At 35.9% G+C, this 24,174-nt stretch overlaps 1 protein-coding gene across 6 annotated transcripts in view; it reads right to left on the reverse strand.

Moving 5' to 3' along the window:
- Positions 1-24,174, reverse strand: part of LOC145246680 (uncharacterized) — a 225,955-nt gene that overhangs the window by 154,862 nt on the left and 46,919 nt on the right. The window contains exon 1 of one of the 6 annotated variants that reach the window (XM_080108401.1): positions 5,332-5,630. The exons of 4 other annotated variants lie outside the window; for them this stretch is intronic. In XM_080108401.1, coding sequence (XP_079964527.1) covers positions 5,332-5,343 — 12 coding nt within the window. In that variant the 5' untranslated portion in view covers positions 5,344-5,630. Of the gene's footprint in view, positions 1-5,331; positions 5,631-24,174 lie in introns of those variants that run through there. One more of the 6 variants, XM_080108397.1, reaches the window with a different exon arrangement.

Here is a 24,174-nt window from a genome sequence, read left to right on the forward strand (position 1 = left end):
GACCTAAATTAATACACCTATTAAAACTTGATAAAAAATTAAAGTTGTAAGTCGTCTTATGTCTGCCAAGTACCATTTTTTTTTTCAATTGTGACACCTTAGCAGTTGTTTAATCAAATTTGTTCCACAGGTCCTTAATATATCAAGTTTCAAGTTTGCAGACCAAAAATTGACAAAGGATTTTGGTAAAGACGATTCGTCAGAAACACACACACACACACACACACACACACACACACACACACACACACACACACACACACACACAAAGACCCTTCGATATAGATATGGATAATGCTTAATTTTCTATTTAATGATCATATTTAGATTAGTTATTGATGTTAAATTCTTGGAACCTATGTAAACAATTTTTCCCCATTAAACATATTACATACATGATATATATATATATATATATATATATATATATATATATATATATATATATATATCATGTATATATATATATATATATATGATGATGATGATTGCAACGTCTTGTCAAACGAGTGCCACTCTCTCAGTCCATGAGCCCAAAAATGACTTTTTTTTAGCCCTACCGGTGAATTCACACGCTCAAGCAGGCATGACATTGAAGATGGTCATTGAGATCAATTATTACATGCTTCCAGCATTTCAAGCCTCCATGCGTGAAAACGTTTCCATCGCCACAGGACCACTTTTATAGACAAATGCCTAAGGGAGTATCTATACACAGATGATGTTACAGAGTCCTAGCTTTGTACGACAGCTAAGTCTCTCTCTCTCTCGGTTCAAAATGTTGAGATCCAGCAACAAGCAAGAGCCAGATAGCCAGCAACAGGTTAAGCTGCAGACCAGCTTAATGCGGGTACTGGTCTCCCGCTTTATGGTTTTTTAACTCAGAGATTTGCTTCTCCTAGAAAGGTTGCCTTCACCACGGCATACGTGGTGCTAGTTGGCCGTTGACCCTGAAAAAGTGTTCATTCTTCACCATTTGGAAGGTCTTGTTTTTAATCCTTCAGGGAGACTTGCCACCCTCTTCACCAAACAACTCTAGTGGGGGTACCAGTTTAGTCGAGGCATGTAGTACTGGGTTACATGGTACCAGTAGCATATGACATGACCTGATATATATATATATATATATATATATATATATATATATATATATATATATATATATATATATATATATATATATACAGGATGCCCACAAACTCACGCACCAAAGAACTTTGAATTTGAATAAATGTTACTACTAACTTTTTAATTTTTTTAACTTTTTTAATTAACATTGGTGCGTGACTTTGTGGCCATCCTATATATATATATATATATATATATATATATATATATATATATATATATATATATATATATATATATATTATAATACCAGGATACGGTGGCCCTTGAATACGTTTTTTAGGTTATGATGCGCAATACGATGTTTTTCTGGTTCCTGGTCACTGTATTTGCCCTGCCTTACGGTGTTATTTATAATGTTATTTGATCATATACATGTGTACTAGATGTATCAGAATTTTTGTTGGAATTTTTGACACCCCTAACACGAAACTGCAAATAAAATATAAAAAAACTCGTAATTTCTCTTTTAATGGTGGGTTGTTTATTTTCTTTATGGATTATACTTCCAAAATAAACTATTAAAGTTGTATAAAAAGTAATAGAAATATTTTTTTAAAAAATAGTTATAAAATTAATTGAATGTTACGAATTCAGTATTTTTCAATTTTTAAACTTTAAAAATCTATCAAAATTTTTCTATTGATTCTATTTTTACGATATTTTCAGGGTCAATGTGAAATGTTATGCTCTTTCCTATAAACCGAATATAATATTTTAGATAAAGGTTTTTTTTTAAATTCATGCCCCCCCCATTTTCAAATGTCCATTAAAAAGTAAATAATTAATTTATGTACCAAAGTTTTATATATCACAAATTGAAGATAAAAGATCAATAAATAACATATTCAAATTTAAAAACAAAAAAAGTGGTGTTTTTTAGAACTTTACCTGTAAAGTCAGAAGTTTAAAACCTTTTAAAAAAAAAAACCCACGCTGTTTGTTTTTGTGTTTTTTTTTTAATGAAACCTTGGTCCTTGCTCCTTTAATTGAAAAAAAAATTAGGGCTTGAATGACATTTTTTGCGAAGCTTCGAAAGATGACGGGTGGAATTATTCAATAGTTTTCACGAAATTTCTGACACTGACATGTGTACTGTACTGTATTTTGTTACTAATTTTTAATGCTGTATCTCGGGGTTATACTATATATATATATATATATATATATATATATATATATATATATATATATATATATATATATATAATAGTCGCTGAAATCTTGAACTTATAAGGCTGCCGAAAATGTGGTATATATATATATATATATATATATATATATATATATATATATATATATATATATATATATATATATATAAGAGCAAATAGTTAATAAAACATGTTAAAAAACACTTTGAAAATTGTAAGTTTTATTTTATATATATATATATATATATATATATGTGTGTGTGTGTGTGTGTGCGTGTGTGTATGTGTGTGTGTGCGCGCGTGCGCGTGCGTGTGTAGGCCGCCCGGCATTGCTCGATTGTAAAATATGCTTAAATATGATATTTTGATTAATGCAAATACAGTATTTATTATCATTATTATTATTGAACTCAGTATATAGTAGTGATTTTAAAAGTTGTTTTTTTTTTAAATGACTCGTGTGCCATCACCGAGAATCGAAACCAAAACATTTAGCTCACAATTTACTTTTTGTTTTCACGTTAATGCCTAAGCTATGAAGACATGTTTGCTGCAAGGCTAAAAGTTAAAACATGAACCAATAGCTATTACGTTACGCATGCATATTTGTAATGCCGTAGTTCGAACTTCACCTGACATCTTCCAGATCAGATTTGCAGGGATACTATTTAGGGAGTTGGGCAGCGAGATGTCTGTTTACGTTACACTTGAATTTCAGCATGTCAGTACAGTCAGGGAAGCAGGGACCCAGGAGTGAATTCCAAAGTGCAGCAGTCCGAGGGAAAAACTATTCGAGTAGAAGGCTTTACGGCATCTGGGGATCCCTACAGTTTACGGGTGGGATTTGACTGCTTGTCGAGTTTGTATTGTTGTCGATGGGGGTACTAGTGCTTGTGGTTCGTCAGTGCACTTGCCATTGAAACACTTGTAAAACAGACACTTTCAGCGATGAGACAGAGGTTGGAGTTTAGTTGATAGTTTAGGACCCATAAGGTTGGTCACTCTTTTTTTAACCCTGTCTAGAAGAGAGAGAGACTAGTGGCATATGCACCAGCAAGGACTTCAAACCCATAACGTTGTCATCGCCCCTGGTTGGGATAAACATACGACTGGGGACTGATTGTGAACTTGATATTCCCTAGAAACTTCCTCATTTGGAAGAAAGCCGATTCAACCTATTGAGAGTTAAGGCCGGCGGCTAAAGAGAGAGATACATAGTTGAGTGAGAAAAGAGTGATTTGTGAATAAATGACGAATTATGACTAATTAAGATTAATATATTTTAAACATAACTCAATCTTAAAACTAAGCAATATTTGACCGTGTATTTAGTGTCATTAAAATACATTTAGAAAAGCGCCTTTTGTAGACAAACATCGATTAACTCAGCTTTATTTTGTATTATTTGGATTATTCAAACCACTCTTTTCACATTGGATGTCATTCTCACAACGTTTCGGCCGATGTAACCTCCGTTCTTATTTAGCCGTATATTGTCGAAATCCGGAATCTTTCCGCAAGGACCCATGGCATAACGGATAAGGTATTAAGTGATAATCAGTTCTGCGTGATAGTCTTCTACGGGTTGAAGGTTCGATCCTTACTGCGGGCGATACTAAGAATACAATTACAAATTACTTATGACTTTTACTCGGTCATGGCTGACGGAACGAGAACAAGTTAGCCTCGTGGATTAAATAACGGGTTCCACTTGAAATTCCGTACAGATTCCCGAGTTTGGCCCAAATGTATCCGAGTTCGACGAAATACACATGAAAAGGGGCGAAGGATACATCGGCTGAAACCTTGTGCAAATAATATCCCAGATGAGCTAAGTAGTTCGAATAATCCAAATAATCCAAAATATAAATTCTTATAACTGTTATTCTTACAACGCTTTGGTCCGTGGTGCAACGGATAAAGTGCTTAGTTATAATCAGTTCTAAGTGACAATTTTCTAGAGGTTGAAGATCCAATCCGCTATGTGGGTGATACTAAGAATACATTTTCTTTTTATGGAAATCGCTCTAGACAAGGCATGAAGCAACTAAGGAGTTATTGATAAAATCAAAAATAGCAATAACTGTTAGATGGATAGATTTTACCCCAGAAAACAGCAATTCTTCTCCCTTTGTCAGAAACATCGCTCATGGAAGGTGAGGACTAAAGGACAAAATGGGAGAAGCGAGAGTTACAAGGATGCCGAAAGCAAACCCAAGATCCACTAAGAATTCTACCCAGGCGTGACTGACGGAACAAGAACAAGTTACCCCCGTGGATTAAATAAAGGTTTCTGTTCGAAATTCCCGAGTTCGATAGAAAGATTCCCGAGTTCGATAATACACGATTGGAAAGGGTCAGATGTTTACGTCGGCTGAAACATTGTGAGAATAAAATTCAAGATGAGAATAGTAGTTCGAACAATGAAAATAATACAAATTATCAATCCTCATCTCAAAAAAAATCTGAAACATAAACTCAATCATTGATACATGTGTTTTATTCTAAGGACTCGTTGATCAAATCTGTAATTATTAGTGATGGGATGATTCTGATATTTTCCCCGATTCCGATACAATTACCGATTCCTCCGTACTAAATTCCCGATTCCGATACAATTACCGATTCCGATTCTTTGTAAATCGCTAAATATTTAACTGTAAACATGACATTTTTTCTTTTTTTCTTTTTTTTTTTTTTTTTTTTTTTTTTGCTGATGACCGAAAAAAAAAAACACATGCTTAATGTGAAAATATTTTCTCAAACTAAAAAATACATTCGTTAGGGATGATCTATACATTTTAAGTTTTACTGGTTGTTCAAAATCAATAAATATTTTTTTTTTCTAAACATTACTAACTAACACCAGCGTTAGATTTTGTTTTAAACAAAATCAAGTAAAAATAAAAGACTGATAAAAGAATCGTTTTTGTCATCGGGAAATATGCGCAAAATAACGATTCCGAAATTCCAAAAAGTTCTGATTTTTTCCGATTCCCGATTTCGATTCCGATTAATCGCCCCTAGTAATTATGTTATTAACTCTTACCTTACGCCACATGGGGGGATGGAGTTCTTAGTCCTCCGACATAAAACCGTTACATATAAGTGACGAATCCGTGCTGTCTTTTCTTAAAAGTGTTTCTTCGTCACAAGATATAGATAAGAGGAGTTATAATTGAAAGTCTTTCGCCTACAAAACAACGTGCGGTTGTGTCGCCTCGTCATAACGCTTATTATCATGTCTCAGTTCGTTTATAAACAAAGCGAGTCTTTAATCGCTTTACATTTAACATCTATTTATTTAACATTTACGATATTTCAGCATATCGTTAACATTTGCCGAATATATCACCCATCCACTCACTCACCCCTTATGACGCCTCCCCTTCTCCACCCTCCCTCCAGTTCTCTATCCTGGACGTATTATCTCCCACATTAAAAATGTCCGCCCTCCTTATTTTTCCTTCCGATATGATTCTATCCTTTTCCTTCCTCCTTTTTGACGCATCCGAAAACCAACAAAAAAAGAGAAGAAGGAGAAGAAGAAAAAGAAGAAGAAGAAGAAGAAGAAGAAGAAGAAGAAAAGGGAAGTCGACAAATTTCCATGAGACAACATAGAGAGATCTTGTTTAATCAGATGGGCGGTATTTGTTGAGGTAGAGTTTAAAAGTGACCTCATATGCGCGCTATATTTGACGACGGTGACCCATGACCTCTGCTTTTCATCCTCATCGTCCTTGTTTGGTCTGATCTGTATAAGCGACCAATTGAGGCTAATGAGGAGACAAAAATGTCACTGAGCTGCGCAAATGTTCACACAAGTGATTCAGACGAATTTCCTACTGATATTTCACAACGAAGGATGCGTGATTCGCGGCAGACAATCCACGTTTCGTTTCTCTCTTTTTCGTTTTCGTTTTTTTTTTTTTTGTTTTGTTTTTTTGTTTTGTTTTTTTTCTTTTTTGGTTTTTGGGGGTTTTTTGGGGGGGGTCGCTTGAGTTTTGTCTTTACAATTTCATGTTTTATTCAACTCATTTTATGCTTTCTGTTTGAAATCTCCAAATCATGTCTACAACCCCTCCATCTTTATTTAATAGCTACAAAAACTTAATTTCCATATCGTCTAGCCGGGAAACTCGACTTTGCCCGGGATTGAATGATGATTAACAAATGTTTCACACTCTCATATTTTTATTGTCATTCAAATCGATGAAATCGACCACTTTTTCAAAGAAATCGATTGATTGCCTGCTCTTGTTGGGGACCCATCGCAGTCAGTGCACCTGTAGGAAGCGCAGTGACTTAGCCGAAAATACATTGTAGTCTACACTGTACTGTTGATTCTATAAAATTATTTTTACAGATAACGGGTTGAATTAAAGTTTAAAATGCAAAATCATGGTTCAATTGAGCTCTTAACAGAAACATTAATTTTGAACGCACCCCTGTCATATCAAAGAACCTACTGTTGGTTTTATATGCTGAGATTTTCTGTTTGTGTGGTAATAAAACTTCTCAAATTCAATCGTGATGTTACGCTGTATAAGGTGTTCACTTTAGTCAAAATCGCCTTATACTTCTTTCATCGGATATTTCTGATTATCGATACCTCGATACTTATCGAAGGTATTCCGACACAAAACCTGTCTAAGAACTCTACCAAATATCCAGATACATGAAGTACATTTGTTTTAAATTTCATAAAAATCGGCCCAGCCGTTCCGAAGTCCATAGGAAACAAATTAGCATACACAAAGTACATTTTATGTAATAGTAAACACACACACACACACACACACACACACACACATATATATATATACATATATATATATATATATATATATATATATATATATACATCTATTTTTTATTTTAACTTCAGTAAGTTTTAAGATATCAAGGGGATCCCTCCTGGAGCTAACACTTGATTCTGTTATGATTTAAATTTATATCCGAGGGCTCTTTTAAGAATAGATAATGTTCCCTTTATGGCTGCTATCTGTATTTCGTTACAGTTTGGTCTTCCAGGGATTGCTTCTAAGTATTTCTGAAGGTTCTTTTTTATTAAACCAGTTGCTCCTATCACAACCGGTATAATGTTTATTTCTTTCAAAGACCATGTGGTTTTTAGATCATTTTTGTAGATCCTGACATTTTGTTATTTTTCCCGTTCGGCTCTATTAAGGCCAAAATCATTTGGGACTGTGACATCGACAATGAGTGCAGTTCTTTCAGGCTTGTTCCATATTACAATATCTGGTTTGATGGCCTTGTCTTTTATGTATCTGCCCGCCTGTATGTCTTTGTCATAGAACACGGTCATATTTCTGTTTGATGTTATTAGTGCTAGTTCATGTTCTCAGATATTCGTTGCTCTGTCAAGTTGCGTATGTGTATGTATGTGTGTGTGTGTGTTTACATAAATAACTTAGAGAAAAATAATAATAACCTAAATTAAGTGAACACAGGTAATTGGTTGCAAGAATAAATGAATAATCTATTGAAACTTTTTAAAATATAGATACGAAAATACTTAGATATAAAAAAATCCATAACAAACGGAAAACGGAAAAAAAAAACTCCGAAGGAATAAATGTAGGTAACTTTTTTATCACATAGTTCTCCTTAAAAGGAAATTCCATATTGTTCATTAAAAAGTATTTTTCCCACGTCTGAAGGCAGGCCGTTCTTGTGATTATTTCCCAACGATATAAGGTTTGAAATTGTCCGAATAGTCGCGAAACAATTGTAACGAACAATGAAAATACACTACTTGCTGCGATCGATCCAATTTTTGTTGTCTTGATTTTGTTAAAACAAAATATATATATATATATATATATATATATATATATATATATATATATATATATATATATATATATATAGTATGTTTATTTATACAAACATTAACATTATTATTAGCAATTTGGGGTTTCTTTCCTCAAAGCTGGGAAAATTGCCTTGGAGTAGAATGGGGAATATGAATATTCACAATCTAAAATTATTTTTCCCGCCGACCATTTTCTCCGCATGTGATTAAGAATTGTTGATGAAAATTTCTTATTAAATCTTTTGCGCATTATTTGTATTCTTCGGGCTACTTTTCTCATCTTAAGTGTTAATCGCACTACGTTTCGGTCGAGTTACTACGTAATAATCTGTAGTAGTAAATAATATATATACATAAACATAAGAACGTATTACTTACATTGATTGGACTATTGTTCTCATCTTGAGTGTTATTTGTGTAACGCTTCGGTCGGATTGACATTCGATCGTCCTCATGCATGTAGGTTGTCGTTTAAGAACAATACGAAAATATTTACGGAACCAGTAACTTTTCTCTTTTTTTTTTTTTTTTTTCAAACAACAACTAACGTGCCTGAGAATGGTCGAAGGCCAATCCGACCAAAACGTTGCATAAATAACACTCAATATGAGATCAATAATCCGATCAATACAAGTAATATAAACAATCACCCGTCATCTGAAAAATTCAGCACTTTAGTAAGAACGTACTTCTCAAAACAAAAATATGTTTAAGGCTCCAAAAATTTACTACGACGGCCTATGATGTAGTGGATAAAGTACTTGGCAAATTCAATTGAAAGTTCCACTTTTCTGGTGGTTAAAGGTTCAATCATCAGTGCTGGCAACACTCAAAATAGAATTGCGAATTAATTAGGACTTCTACCAAGTCGTGACTGACAAACAAGAGCGTGCTACTTCCGTAGATTTAAATAAATGTTCCGTTCTAAATTCCGTGCGGATTCCCGAGTTCGACAGAAAGATTCCCGAGCTCAACAGTTCGACAGGATAGACTGGAAGAAGGTCGGTGTTACATCGGCTGAAACGTTGTGTGAATAACACCTACGATGTGAATAGTAGTCCGAAAAATTCAAATAATACAAACACAAAAAAAAAACATTTTGGTCAAAATACTAAAGTGATCAATTTGGTCATCACAGACATAATTGTAATATGTTTTAAGGGAATCACGTAAGCTGAGAAATGGACAGTTGATTTTCAGATGAGTAACTATCATACCAGATAGGCAGAAAAATAGCCCTAATCTGTTTTTTTTTCTGCACCCCATGCCGTTCCAAAGCGTACTAGGCGGTTTGCACCGGCCTCCTCCAAAGGAGGAAGTTTCATGGGAGTATGAAATTCACAAGCTGTCCTCAGTCGCACGTATATATCCGTTAGGAGAGATGACGATGTTAGGTTTTTGCTGCTCTTGCAAGGAGTTGTCGATGTCACCCTCCATACAACACTTTATATTCCCAAATGGTCACCTATCTTGTACTGACCAGGCTCAACGTTTCTTAACTTCGGCAATTTAACGATACCTGGTGTGTCAATCTCCTTATGTCTCTCTTCTGTTTTTTTTTTTTTATGTGTTACTCATCCGAAAATAAGCTGTTCGTTCAACTCGAAGCGCGTACATTTTTAGCTTTCTTGAAAACAACACTACGAGCAGCCTAGAGAGCGAAAGCTACTAAATCAAGTTTTTTTTTTTGTTTGTTTTGTTTTTTGTTTTTCAAATCTGTTTCGATTTTGGTGTTCATCATACGAAAACTCGGTTTAAAGCGGTTTCATAAATTTAGTTTCAAACTCCATCGCATATATTTTATTCATCGCATCTCATAAAACAGGAATTAAAATCCAACATTTAACACATTTATTCTAAACGGTTCTATTGCAGACTGGAATGAATGAAATAGTTTACGATCCACGCCAATTAATCACCTAGGTCAATTAACGATCTAGGTCAATCGGCAATTGTAGGTCAATAGATCGGGCAAAAGTATGCAAATGGATTTAACTGGATGAACAATAGCAACGAATTGGTTTATATGAACTTTGTGATGAAAATACTTTTAAAATTATTATACATGCTAATTATTCCTATTATTTTTATTATGTAACAAGTTTGAATTGTGAAAGGTTGAGTTTCTTACTCAAAAATTAACTCATTAAATAGGAATTTATTCTTCCTTTATGTCTTTCATATTATGCATTTAAACCATTCGGAATACACACAGACACACACACACACACACACACACACGTGTGTGTGTCTGTGTGTCTGTGTGTGTGTGTGTGAGCGAGTGTGTGTGTGTGTGAGGGAGAGAGAGTATGTATGTGTGTGAGGGAGCGAGTGTCTGTGTGTATGAGGGAGGGAGAGAGAGAGAGAGAGAGAGAGAGTGTGTGTGTGTGTGTGTGTGTGTGTGTGTGTGTGTGTGTGTGTGTGTGTGTGTGTGTGTGTGTGTGTGTGTGTGTGTGTGTGGATCCTAGTTTATATATTTAAATTTCATTTAAAAGGATCAATTTTCAAATAAAATTCCAAATTTATTGCTTGGATCAAAGAATGTAAAGTTTAAATTAATGTTCTTAACCCATGAGTTTTCAATGTAAGTATATCTCCTCAGAGAAAAATTTCTAGCAAAAAAAATAATAATATTGGTCAACAATAATTTTGCTAAGTAGATGTGCTTACGTTGAACACCCATGGGTTAAGGACATGAATTTAAACTTTGTATTCTTTGATTCAAGCAATAAATTTTGATTTTTTTTTTTAATTTATCCTTTTAAATGTAATTTAAACATATAAACAAGAATCTTTATTTGCTCTGTCTAGTATATTGAGCAATTTTATTTGACTGGGATTGTCTTATATGAATATTTCCTTGTATTCTATAAGACTAAGAACAATCAGATTCACCAACCTGTAATCTAATTCATTTCAATATTTCAAAGTATATATATATATATATATATATATATATATATATATATATACTTGGCAGAACTTCGCTGACGAAGATTCTATGAAGGAGGTTTTCCACGTCGACTGAAGGCACGCTTGTGGCTGACGAGCCCGATGCGGGACACGCAGGTTTGGCCACGACGGCTGCAGTCAAAAGTCACGTCAGGTGTGTCTGCTGAAGCTTCCTGAATCTTTCCCATGCAGCGCTTCTCCCGCAGATTCTCTGTGCGGGAGATCTCAAAGGAGGCGACAGCCTGGTGGACAGTACGTCGCCAGGTAACACGGTCAGCAGCGAGAGCAGACCACTGGACGTGGTCAATGTGGCAGTCACCGAAGGACTTCTTCAGAGAGTTTTTATATCTTTTCTTCGGTGCCCTTCTGTTACGACAGCCAGTGGAGAGTTCGCCATATAGGACTATCATTTCGCCATTTTGAAAAATTATCGAACATTCAAACTTTAAGGTGTAGAACTTGAATGACTACTCAATTTATTATTTGTGGTTTGGCGTTGAATCGATAAAAATGACTGCCATAGTCAAACTATCTCCATTTTTCACAATATTTCCCAATACAAGGTGTTATACTTGAGCCTATTGAATATAGAATCAAAAAGTTAAAATCATGAAGAGTATCACCAAACCTCTGCACGTCGCTGCTGACTACAATTAAAATATTTCTTCGAGAGAAAAATTTTTAAATATTAGACACAGAAAATGAGTTTTGATAAAATACTAAAATGAATTTTTTTTTCTAGCTGCACCAATGGTTTCTTGCCAGGGGGGATAACTTTTAACTTGTTTCTTTGTTTCATTTTTATTCTTCAAAACGTTTTGCTGAGTAGAGTCGATATAAAAAAAATCTCAAAAGGCGGATATGTCAAAAAACTAAAATCAAACAAAAAAGCATTTGGGACAAAATATTAAAGTGATCGATTTCCTCGTCACAAACAAAATTGTGATATGTCTTTTAAGGAACATCGCGTAAGTTGAGCAGTAGGCAGTTAATTTTCAGTTGAGTAACTATCACACCAGATAAGCGGAAAAAAATAAATAACTAATTTGTTCCTTCTGGACGTTTTTAAAAGTCTTTCCTTCCCAATATATCTGTTCCTTTTTAATGGACAATTTTCTATACGATTTTCCTTTTTCTTTTCTTCGTCTTATATATATATATATATATATATATATATATATATATATATATATATATATATATATATAAGACGAAGAAAAGAAAAAGGAAAATCGTATATATATATATATATATATATATATATATATATATATATATATATATATATATATATACTTCATTTACTTACATAAGTTTAATATACGGAAGTATAGATTTATGCGTAAACTTTAAGTATTTACTTCAAAAGTGCTCAATACGTAGGTAGAGCTAGTTAGTAATTTATAAAATATATATGGCGATTAAGCTACACTGGATATTCTGCGTTTCATCCACTGTAGGATTCGTCAGGCTTATGCGCGAATTCTGTGGTTGCTTCTTTATAAGCCTGACGAATCCTACAGTGGATGAAACGCAGAATATTCAGTGTAGCTTAATCGCCATATATATTTTATAAATTACTATATATATATATATATATATATATATATATATATATATAATTATTTATACAGTCTTGTACAAGCTTCACTACATGACAATGTTTCGATCTGTAGTTCTTAATAACTAAGGTCTCTTCAGGCGAAACGTTGTCTTTACCTCAATGAAAAGACAGACTTTTAGCCTGAAGAGATCTTAGTTATTAATAACTACATATCTAAACCTTGTCATGCCAATGTACCGGACTTTTTATGTGTCTATATGAATAAATGTTAATATAAATAACTCTAATATAAATATATTATACGTACATAATTAGCGTGAGAGACGAGACACTTTCATTCCAGACGGCGTCAATTATTGCCCATAAAATGTGTAAGCGGTCAAATTACGTATACGTTAATACCACTCTCCTTTTTGTGCTCATTTATTTTTTTATTATTATTATTAAAAGACGTGACTTATATTCAACAATGAACCACTAACCTAAACGAGTTGACCGACTGTTATGTGTAAAATGATCTTGCAACCGGATATGTATTATCACAGGTAACCGAATTGAAAAAGGATTGGCTTCTTTTGTTTTGTATTTTGCCGAATACTGGTTTTATACATCCAACTTATATACAAAACTTTCACATCATATTTGATTTTCAATAATACCTTCTTTTTTACTTCGGCACTCCCGCGCGAGTGAGGGAGCCTTATTCGACAGGCAATAAACAAACCTCCCTCACAAAGGTGGGTATAATATATGATATTACCCCTATGTACTAGCCTCCCCACCACCACCACCACCACGTGAGGAAGTTAAAATCAAAGTAAATTTTAATTCAATATGTTTAGTCCACAATATATTCTAGTCTACAATGCAATGTAGACTAAGTCACTGCGGGGAGCCATGTGAAGTTTTCTCCCGGTGCACGGGAGATGGGTCCTCAACTAGAGCAAACAATTAATAGACTTCATTGAAAAATGATCGATTTCACTGATTTTGATGACCATCAAATTATTGGAGTATGAAACATTCTTTTCAATTTCTTGTATTGTCCTATCGTTCCATGCAAAATATGCCTTCATAGTACCTGTCGGCATTTATTTATCAGTGAAGGGCCCTAGTAAAGGAGGGGGTAATGTCAGGAATTGTTACTTTGCAAGAAATTTTTTTTTTTTAATGAATTTTCCATCTAACAAAAACAATTTGTATTCTGAATGTAAATAAGATATAGTTGTATAGTCCCGTCGACACTCCCTTAGGTAACTTCAGGCAATAAATCTACTCCTCGTAAATAGATAGATAGATAGATAGATAGATAGATAGATAGATAGATAGATAGATAAGAATATCAATAGCAAGCTAGACTTTTTAGCCTGTTCAAAATAGGCAAAATTTTAAATAAATATGTTTAACTTTATATCTATATTTTGAATGAAATATTAATCCATAGTAATCCCTAACTGTGCATCTAACGGATACCATGATACTTAGTTCTCTGGACCTTATCTTAAAGGTCCATAGAAAATTTCAGCCAGATTGGCTCAGAAATTTCTGAGAAAAGTGAAATGGGCAGACGGGCAAACAAACAGACAAAGAGAAAATATAGTAGTTATAAGAGATAAACTGCAGAAGGGCGTTCCCAAAGTAATACGTATTATTTTTTCTTCCTCCCGAATAGATCAGATGATATTGCAAATTGCATTGCCATGGCTGCACTTACGCATTAAAAATCTGAAAGCTTCGTGTCTCTTTTGCAGATATTGACGGTGTGAGACTCTAACAGAGCAATCCCTGTCATTAACGTGCGACAGAAGCCAAGATGCGTCATTGATGCAGAAAAAAATTGAACCGATCAACAGTCATGGACGTTTACAAACGAAGCCGATGCAGTTGCTGTCAGCACGGTTAGGAGATGGGTTTATCGATTTCAGAAATGTGGATGACAAAACGCGCTCCAAACTTTTACGATCGAAGTACCAAATGCTCTCGTTCATCGTTGGCAAAAGTGTACGAGGGGCGTGCAATAAGTAGTGCCCCTGACCCACTTCCCATTATAATAGAGCAACGAAACTTGGCGCAGTTATTAGTCTTTCTCTACATAGAAACCACCCAGAGTTATGCATTTCTCCCATCGTTTGATGCAGCTCTGGAGACCGTTTTTGGAGAACAACCCAGAAGGGTCCTCCAACCACGACGTGACTTCAGAAATCAAGGCTGCATCATCTGGGAAACGCTTTCCTTTCAAAAACAACTTCATGGCTGGAAGAGGTGAAAGTCAAAGGGTGCAAAGTCAGGAGAGTAGGGAGGATAGGGAAGGATTTCATAACCACACACCCGTGCTTCTGATCTGGCGACATACGAGTTGTGGACCGGAGCGTTGTCCTGCAGGAGGAGGGCACCTTTGCTGATCTTACCTCGCCTCTTGATTTTGATAGCTTCCCTTAATTTCCTCAAAAGTGAAGCATAATAGGCTCCTGTAATTGTGGTACCCTTTGCCAGGAAATCTGTCATCACTACTCCGTCCTGGTCCCAGAACACTGTGAGCATGACCTTGCCAGCAGAGGGCTGCACGCTTGCCTTCTTTGGAGGTGGTGAGTCCAAGTGCTTCCACTGCATTGACTGCGCTTTGCTCTCTGGATCATAGTGATGAACACAGGTTTCATCCTGTGTAAGCGGTCTTTTGAAAAACTTTTACTCATCTTCTTGGCACATCTCCAAATTAATCCTCGAGCACTCGCCGCATTCTCGCTTCTGGAATGGTGTGAGCAACCTGGGAATCCATCTGGCAGACACCTTATGCACATGCAAATGGTCATGAATGATAGTTTCCATAGACCCTGTACTAATCTTGACATCTTGAGCTATTTGGCGAATAGTAATGTGCCGATCTTCCAAAATGGCAGCCTCAACTTGACGGACAGATGCCTCATCAATGGCAGAAGGAGGGGGGGGGCGACCAGATCTGGGAAATGTTTCCACAAACTTCCAGTCATGTTTGAATTCACGATGCCAGCGTTCTACAAGGTCATATGATGGGGCATTATTACCATAAGTTTCTTTCATTTTATCGAAAGTCTCCTGTGGTGTGCGTCCTTTCAAATACAAAAACCGGATCACTGCTCGACATTCAACAGACTCCATTTAACACCTGACTCAGTTCAAACACCTGTAAAACAGAAATCACACTTAGTTCAGAGCTGTAATTTGCCACATAACCCGTAGATATATAAATCATTGCACATGCAAAATTTCAGCTAGATCGGACAACTGGAAGTGGGTCAGGGGCATTACTTATTGCATGGCCCTCGTATTTAGAATAGCGGTGTACTATGTAGAAAAATAAATTCTGGAGTACAAAAGGTCGCTCATTTTAACGGTACGATTCTCGTGTTCGTAACTGATCAACGTTTTAATATTTTAGTTTAAAAAATTAGGTCTTATCTTTGGAAAAATCCTGGTAAGAAAGAACAACGAAATAAGATTAAAGATAGAGAACTACATGAAAAGAGCTGAAAAGTCTGATAGAGTAAGAAAGTTATCGTGTGCGTGTGTGTGTTAATGTGTGTGTCAATGTGTGTGTGATGTGTGTGTTAATGTGTGTGTTAATGTGTGTGTAATGTGTGTGCCTGTGTGTGTCTGTGTGTAAGTCTATGTTTGTCTGCGCGTGCCTGTGTGTCTGTGTGTGTACTTTGGTGCGTCTGTGTGAGTGTCTGTGCGTGTGTGCTTTTGTGTGTCTGTGTGTGTTTGTGTGTGCCTGTGTGTGCCTGTGTGTACTTCTGTGTGTGTCTGTTTGTGTGGTGTGTCTGTGTGTGTTTCTGTGTGGCATGTGTCTGTCTCTGTGTGTCTATCTATCTGAGTGTGTCTGTGTGTCTGTCTGTGTGTTAATGTTTTTTTGTTTTTTTTCATTTTCTTTCTTTGAAGTTTGTAATGCTGGGTATGGGGCAGCCAAACCAGCTGTCAACATTGCCCCGCTTTTTATTGAAACCAACCGAGAGCTCTTTTTAGTATTCTCGCTGTTCCCTTAAGTGCAATTGTCCGTATCTCTTTTTGGGAATATTAGTTAGGTAGGACTTCAGGTACTTCTTCATAAACTCTGTAGCACCTATAATAACTGGTATGATTGATATCTCCCTAAGATTACAGTTTCTTTTCATATCATACATGAGACCTTGATATTTGGTCTATATCTCTTTTTCAGCTCTGTTCAGACCTCCATCATTAGGGACACTCACTTCAACCAAGGTTGCAACTCTCTCTGACTTATTCCATATAACTATGTCAAGTTTGACAGCAGAGGCTGTGTGTGTGTGTGTGTGTGTGTGTGATGAAATAAAAGGATAACACGTTTTCACATTATTTAAAAACTCTTTCCAAATCTTTTTAACCCGAAGCTCAACGGAATAAATGTATAATCTCCCAAATTAGAAACAGGAACAATAATAATTTTAAAAAGACAAAAAGGGTCTGCCGTTGAGGTGGTAGATAGCGACACACGCGCATGTGTACTTAACTTCCCCTCTAAACAAGATGGGAAATACCCCCCCGTAGCCCTTGAGCCCCTGGAGGGGCATAAGCATCAACTTTTTGTAGATGTTTTTGTAGCAAGGAGTTCTGTTAACTCGGTGAGGGTGCTGGCCCCACGCCCAACCTTGCCAGAAGGTACATACAGCACGTAGCCTTCCCAAATGGTCACCCATCTGGTACTGGCCAGGCTCAACGTTGCTTAACTTCGGTGATCTGGCGAGAACCGGTGTGTCAACGTGATTGTGCCGTACACCGTACATGCGGATGGGCAATAGGTACGCGAATATTCATCAAGGAAATGTCTTTATTGTACGTAATAAATTATCACGAAGGCCCTTTGCCGATACAACACAACCATAATGTAATTGTATCGATTACATTGATTGATTATTATTCTAAAAAGAATTCATGCAAAAACAAATCGAAACGAAAGGCAAAAAAATAAATGATGTGGGTCATGAATGTTTTAAGTAACAACCTATGACGCGTGGACTAATGTATGAAGTTGTTGTTCTCTCTCCGACGGTGACAAGATGTGACACAAGGGTCTAAGAAATGAGATTTGAAAAGCCAGCACATGAGAAGCCTGCAAAATATGCATGGAAAGCCCCTTGGCGCACCCGGTAGGGGATTAGCAATAAACTGACACCTTCTAAAAGGGATGAGGCAAAGTCTGAGAGGGTGGACCTCCCAGAATTGCATAGGACCAGAGACATACCCAGTCAACAAGGAAGAAGCCATTTTAACAATGGTCTAAACTCTGTTGGTACCGAGGGAAAAGCCCCGGTTGATGGCAAAAAGCCATAAAGCACAATTTGAAATGTGAAATGAGAAGTTTCCGAGTAGAGAACACAAAGTCTACCAGAGATGCACGTCATCCCCTTCACTGACGAAAACGAGCGGCCAAACAACCGAAGTACAGGAGACGCTTCCTCGATCATGCTCAACCCGCAACAACACCCGTCTAGCTGAATCCACTGTGAAAAATTTCCCCCACTCTATATCTTTCTTAGAACTGCACGCCTGTGGAACTCTGTTCCGTCTGCCTGCTTTCCACCGGACTACAACTTGGATGTCTTCAAGTCCAATGTTAACAAATTCCTAATGAACCTCCCCCTTAAGTAAACACTTCATCAAATCTCCACACTAATGTAATGTACTTGCAATAACGCTTATCCCTGAGTGGCTTCCGGGCCTTGATAAGTGGTGATCACTGTGTAAAAAAAAACATATAAGAAAAAGACCAGACTGCAGGTGTCCCTCTTCTACTAACACGGAAAACCTACTACTCACCCATTCTGAAACTCTCCCTCCTGACTCAGAAGCAACATGGATCCAGTGAGAGACATGTCACCAGTCTGAAAACGAGAATGGAGCCGTTAAAAGCTGCTAAATTGGTGGGGGTGGGGAGACTACAAAACTAACCCAACAACCATCTGCGAATGTGGAGAGGAGGACCACACGATACAGCATTGCATGTTTGGTTCTTAACCCGTACAACTTGAAATACGTTGCAGAGTACAATAATTAAAATGCAAAAGACTTCGTTAAAAATTGCGAAATTGTCATATGATCATTTGCTGCAAAGGCACATTGTGTTAAATTAAAAAAAGATCAGCGCAGCCGTTTTGGAGTCCATAAGGAATGAACTCACACACCCACAAACACATACACACACACACGCACAAACATACACACAAAAAAAGGCGAATTTTATTTTTAAATAGAAACAAAGATTTAACCCAAACTTTTCAGATTATATGTTTTATCTTTATTCGACGTGTCAGAGTGAAGAAAAGTGTATCGCTAAGTAGGCGGGGAGGGGGAAGCAGAAACTGGGTTATGTCAGTATACTTTTATCTGTCAGGCTGAGATATTAGTCCTGGATATTTCTAGACGGACAAACCTCTCAGATGCTACCTCCCTTTTTTATAGGAGTAGTTAATTTATTGTTAACCACCTAAGTTGCTTAAATCGGGGAATACCGACGGAGCTCCTCCAGGTGTTTTTAATAGGCTTATGCATTGACCTTTCTATTCCCTACTTTCCGACTTTGTGTCACATCTTCCCGCGATTGAACTTTGTAACTTTATTTTATCTGTAAATTCCTATCTACTTGCTTCCCCACGAGGGCAAGGATAGATACATGGTTAGTTTTTTTTTTTTTTTTTTTTTTTTTTTTTAATGCGAGAAAACTTCAGTTTCTCAAAAAGGGACCAGTCTGGATTGGAACAACGATAAAAATTGCTTCGTTCTAGAAGGAATTCTCCTTAATTATAATACAAGAGTAGAATAGCTAAGTGTAGCATCAGAACAGATACTACATTTTGTTCCTAGAAAAAAAAGGTCAAGGTATCGATAAGTTAATTTCCTTTTCAGAGTAAAATAGGATCAATTAGGTTTCAAGGGTTCCACAAAATAAACGAAGGATTTCTCCAAGGACAAGAAAGATATTGACAAAACGACCCAAACAAAAGTTTTGTAAATAAAACTATATATTTATGTGATTTGATTATGCATAAAATTATCTTGGTCTAGAAGGATTTCTCTTTTATTGATCGAGTATAGCAAAGATCAAATCCCAAAATTCCTAATTCTTAGATCGACTTTAATGTAGGAAAAATTCTGTTCACCCAAAATGGAACACTGAATTGGAACAACACTATCTCTGCGTTTGCTTATTAAAAGTGTGGTGCCTACGTATAAAAATTAAAAAAATATTTCATATTCCACCCACCGCTTTTCTTTAAATAAAACTTTCCTTCATTAACAAAGACGAAAAACCAAACAACTCAGGTTTGTTCTTGTTTAAAATCTTCCTGGGTCGTAAAATACGCTTAAATACAAAATAATTTATGCTGATTTCGTATTTATTATTACACAACCAATTCTTTGTTGATTATTATATTGTACCTAATATATAGTAGTGATTTCGAAGGTTTTTATAAAAAAGGACTTGGGTGCCATCAGCCAAAATCGAAACAAAAAGAATACCTCAACCGTGGCTCTTGTCGTTGTAACTATCGAGAGATAGGTAACGAATATTTAATATTAAATGTCTTGAAGAAATGAATTGAATTTGGGCATGCGCAGAAAGAAGTAAAAATATGCCGGCAAGTTGAAATGAACATTTTTCACTTGAACGTTATTCATCCATCCAAACATTTTACTCGTTATAAACCATCTTTAGTGTATGATTACTATTTCCTGATAATTTCTGTGTTATGTGACCAGTATTTAAAAGTTTATCGGTTAAATATTTACGCACAAACAGTCGTGTTTACACACATACAACTGCTATTTCATTTATATAGATTAAAATGCCTACCAAAAAGTAATGTGACTATTAAAATCTAAAATAATTATCCTTCATTTTGTTTAATAAAACGTTTTGTCTAGTTTTATTAAAAAAGTTGCTTTTGTTGTTTTTAATAAAATAACGTACTCTAGATTGAAAAATAAATATTTAATATAACCACACCCTTTTTTTTTTTTTTTTTTTTAATAACTCATTCCCTATCTTAAAACTCGACTTTTTGGCGAAACAGTAAACAACTCGGTTTCATGGGTTCGCTTACAGGTGTAACGTGTGTGTGTGTGTGTGTGTGTGTGTGTGTGTGTGTGTGTGTGTGTGTGTGCGCGTGCGTGCATGCGCGTGCATGCGCGTGCGTGCGTGCGCGTGCGGAGGTCAACCATCTTTAAACTGCTTCTTTTGTTTCGCTTATTTTGTGTGGTCGTTAAAACTTATTTAGTCCGTAAAACGATATCGTTTAAAGAATAGTTAAAGGGGCGTCCCATAAAAGACGTCATACTATTATTATGAATTCAAAACAATGTCTGTTAAATTGCTTGCTTCGCCGTAGATCGGCGTGGCGCCAACTCAATATCCGGTTCGTAAGATTCGATTCAAAATTCAGTTTAAAAACATTCCAGAAATAACATTATTAAAGCGGATTTAAATTAAATTTTCCGTAAAAAAAAAAAAACATCTTCGTCAAGTCTCGATAGACAATGGATACCCCCTTGTAAGGGTAGTTGCGCGTGCAATTGTGAGACTAGGGTTGCGCAATCTCTAACTACACCTCTACCGAATCGGCACTGTTTGAGTTCAGTGGCAAGGAGAAGTCCAGTACGGTTGGAAACAATACCTAGATAAACAGAGGGCACATACTGTATCTGGAATCCTCAAACAGTCATCCATTTTATACTGACCAGACTCAACCTTGCTTAACCGGTGTATCAACGTGATTATATCGTGATTTTCTGTATTGGTTCTTTAATCAATTTTTATATATATATATATATATATATATATATATATATATATATATATATATATATATATATATATATATATATATATATATATTACTGTTTGTTAGCTTTGTTTTTATATTTTTTTTTGTTTTTGTTTTTTTTTGTCTTTGTTTTTTTTTCAAAACTGAAGAAAGATAACTGTTAATAATATTTAGTTAACACTTTCACTATTTATTGCTGATGGAACGAGAATAATCTACCCTCACCAGCTGGACATAGTAAAAACTAAACATGATAATCTAAAAAAAGTTGTGTGCATTCATTCTTATTTGCAGACTGTTATCCTCATCTTCATAGTTGTTGTTGTTGTTGTTGTTGTTGTTGTTGTTGTTGTTGTTGTTGTTGTTGTTGTTGTTTTACCACGTTTCGGCCAACTCATCCTCTGGCCTTCTTCGGGTGAAACAACAATTATGAAGATGAGGATAGCAGTCCGCAATAAAAAAAAAAATCTATTTCCCCCACGAGAGCACAATATGACACAAGGTCATTTTTAATGTGGGAGAAAACCAGCGCCCCAGAAAGGGGCACTCTGGCAGTAGGCAAAAATAAAAATTGTCCTAGTATAGAAGGGTTTCCCCCCTCCATTGACTAAGGAGAAATTAACTTGAGTGTAACATCAGAACATATACTACACTGCGTTCTTAGTCCGAAGGCCAGATACCTTAAGAATGAACGAACAAATTATGACGCCTCATCTCAAAGGATTCAAAAATAAAATAAATAAATAAATAATAAAAAGGTTGTGTTTAAATAAATGGTAATCTGAGCATTACAAATATGCGGAAAAATGCGTTCGCCTATTATTTTACAATTACCCACCATTTTATTTGTTTGTTTGTTTTTTGTTTTGTTTTGTTTTTGTTTTTGTTTTGTTTTTTTGTTTTGTTTATTCTTAATCGTGAAGAGGTCAACCTGACCTTTAAGATGATTTTGTTTCTTTCTTACCAAGTCAATACGCCCGTCAGAATCTGAGCCATTTGAGTTAGGTATCCTTTTTTCTGTCAGGCTAAGACATGGTTTTTTGAATTCTAGAGAGTCCATTTTTCCATGCTTTATCTTCTCCTTTTGAGGGTAGGTTAGTTTATTGCTAATCGCTTGAGGCGAATGTCGGCGGAACTGCTCAGGAATTTTTGTAGGCTAGAGTTGTCTTCCTCTTTTGGGGTGGTTTTTCACTTTTCAATCGTCACCTCCGATCTTTGTGTCATACCTTCCAACGGCGGAAGGGACTACTCAACGGTGCCTGGATGCCAAGTTTAGATAAAAACGGGTATGTTTTATTATAGACAATAAAACGAAAAATCCATAAAGGAGAAAAACAAATATATAACAAATGAATGTTACGAAAGGCAAGATAAGTTACTCTTATAACTAGGTTTTACTGTTTTAACTTATTTTAAAGTGTTTATTCATTTGGAAAAGCAAATAATGTTACCATGACATTTATTCGATAGGTTTCCACCAGCAGTTTGTTTACTTTTCTTTTGTTGAGACTCCAAACATGTAACCCTATTATGTCAATCTTTCTTTTTTTTTTTTTAATTTTTCTCACGTAATACTTGAAACTACTTGTTTTTCGAACTAAATAAACGCTTTAAAATAAGTTAAACACTAAAAACTTATCCAGCTAGGTAGAAGAGAACTTATTGATAACATTTGTTATATAATATAACCCAACCCTCTTCTCCGGGGGCCGAGCCGCATCCGTCGCTATCCTAGTTCACCGGAGCATACTTGTGATGTACTTCTGGCCGTGTTCGTCGCTCCCAGCTCACAGAACCATAGATGCAACCAAGCAGAGCTACAGTCTTACTTGTCTAGTGGACCCCTCAAGGGTGATCAGACTTTCACTGGTCACTGGAAAATATCTTCTGCTGCTCAGGGCACGCGAAATGTGCATGACCCTAAATCCGTGTGGCAACATTGTCGATTTCGGTCGTCACTCTGGCTTCGTGCTGGATCCAGTCTATCTCTTCCATCATCTGGCGTCAGGGCCTACCTGAAATAAACTGCATCTTCATTTCAGGCTGGCAAATCTAGGAACAAGGAAAATCTCTGGGACATTTTTATATAACGAAACAAAATAATTATTCATAAATCGTTTTACACTTGTTTAGTCGAGTTCTTTGATTCAAGCTTCATGATGCAGGTTGCATACTTAAGTTCCACTAATCAATTTCCCAGCTAAGAACAAGAGCTTTTCAACTTAGCTCTTATAAGGGTTTCGCCCCCCCCCCCCCAAAGCGGGGCGAGAGCGATGTGTACGTCTCGATGCCAGTCAGTAAAAAAGGCACTCTGGACCCTAACTCCAAAAAGTCAATCGTTTTTATCAAATCAGTAATTCCTCCTTCCACCTTTTTGGAGTGATTCTTCTCTTTTCCATTATCTTATTCTTTCTTTCTCTCGTGAACTCATTATTGTATTCTTTTAATTTTCTCTTTCTTTTCTCTCTTCTTCGTCTTTTATGACCATATCTCTCTTTAGGTTCAATTTATTTATCTGTCCAACCAACCCATCACTGGCTGGTGATCTGGCAGTTAAACACAACACCTCCCAGACACCAAAACAGACCTTTTGAACCCAAGTCATTGTACCTTTCAACAAAACATTGTTTCTTTAATAATTTGAGTTGTTGTTCTAACCTAAGCCAGAAAACGACCCTGTATTGCTTTTTCTGCCAACTCGAGAATCTCATTATCATATTT

Source organism: Euprymna scolopes, chromosome 24 (assembly GCF_053919585.1).
Source record: "Euprymna scolopes isolate OS-2025 chromosome 24, ASM5391958v1, whole genome shotgun sequence".
NCBI classification, from domain to species: domain Eukaryota; kingdom Metazoa; phylum Mollusca; class Cephalopoda; order Sepiida; family Sepiolidae; genus Euprymna; species Euprymna scolopes.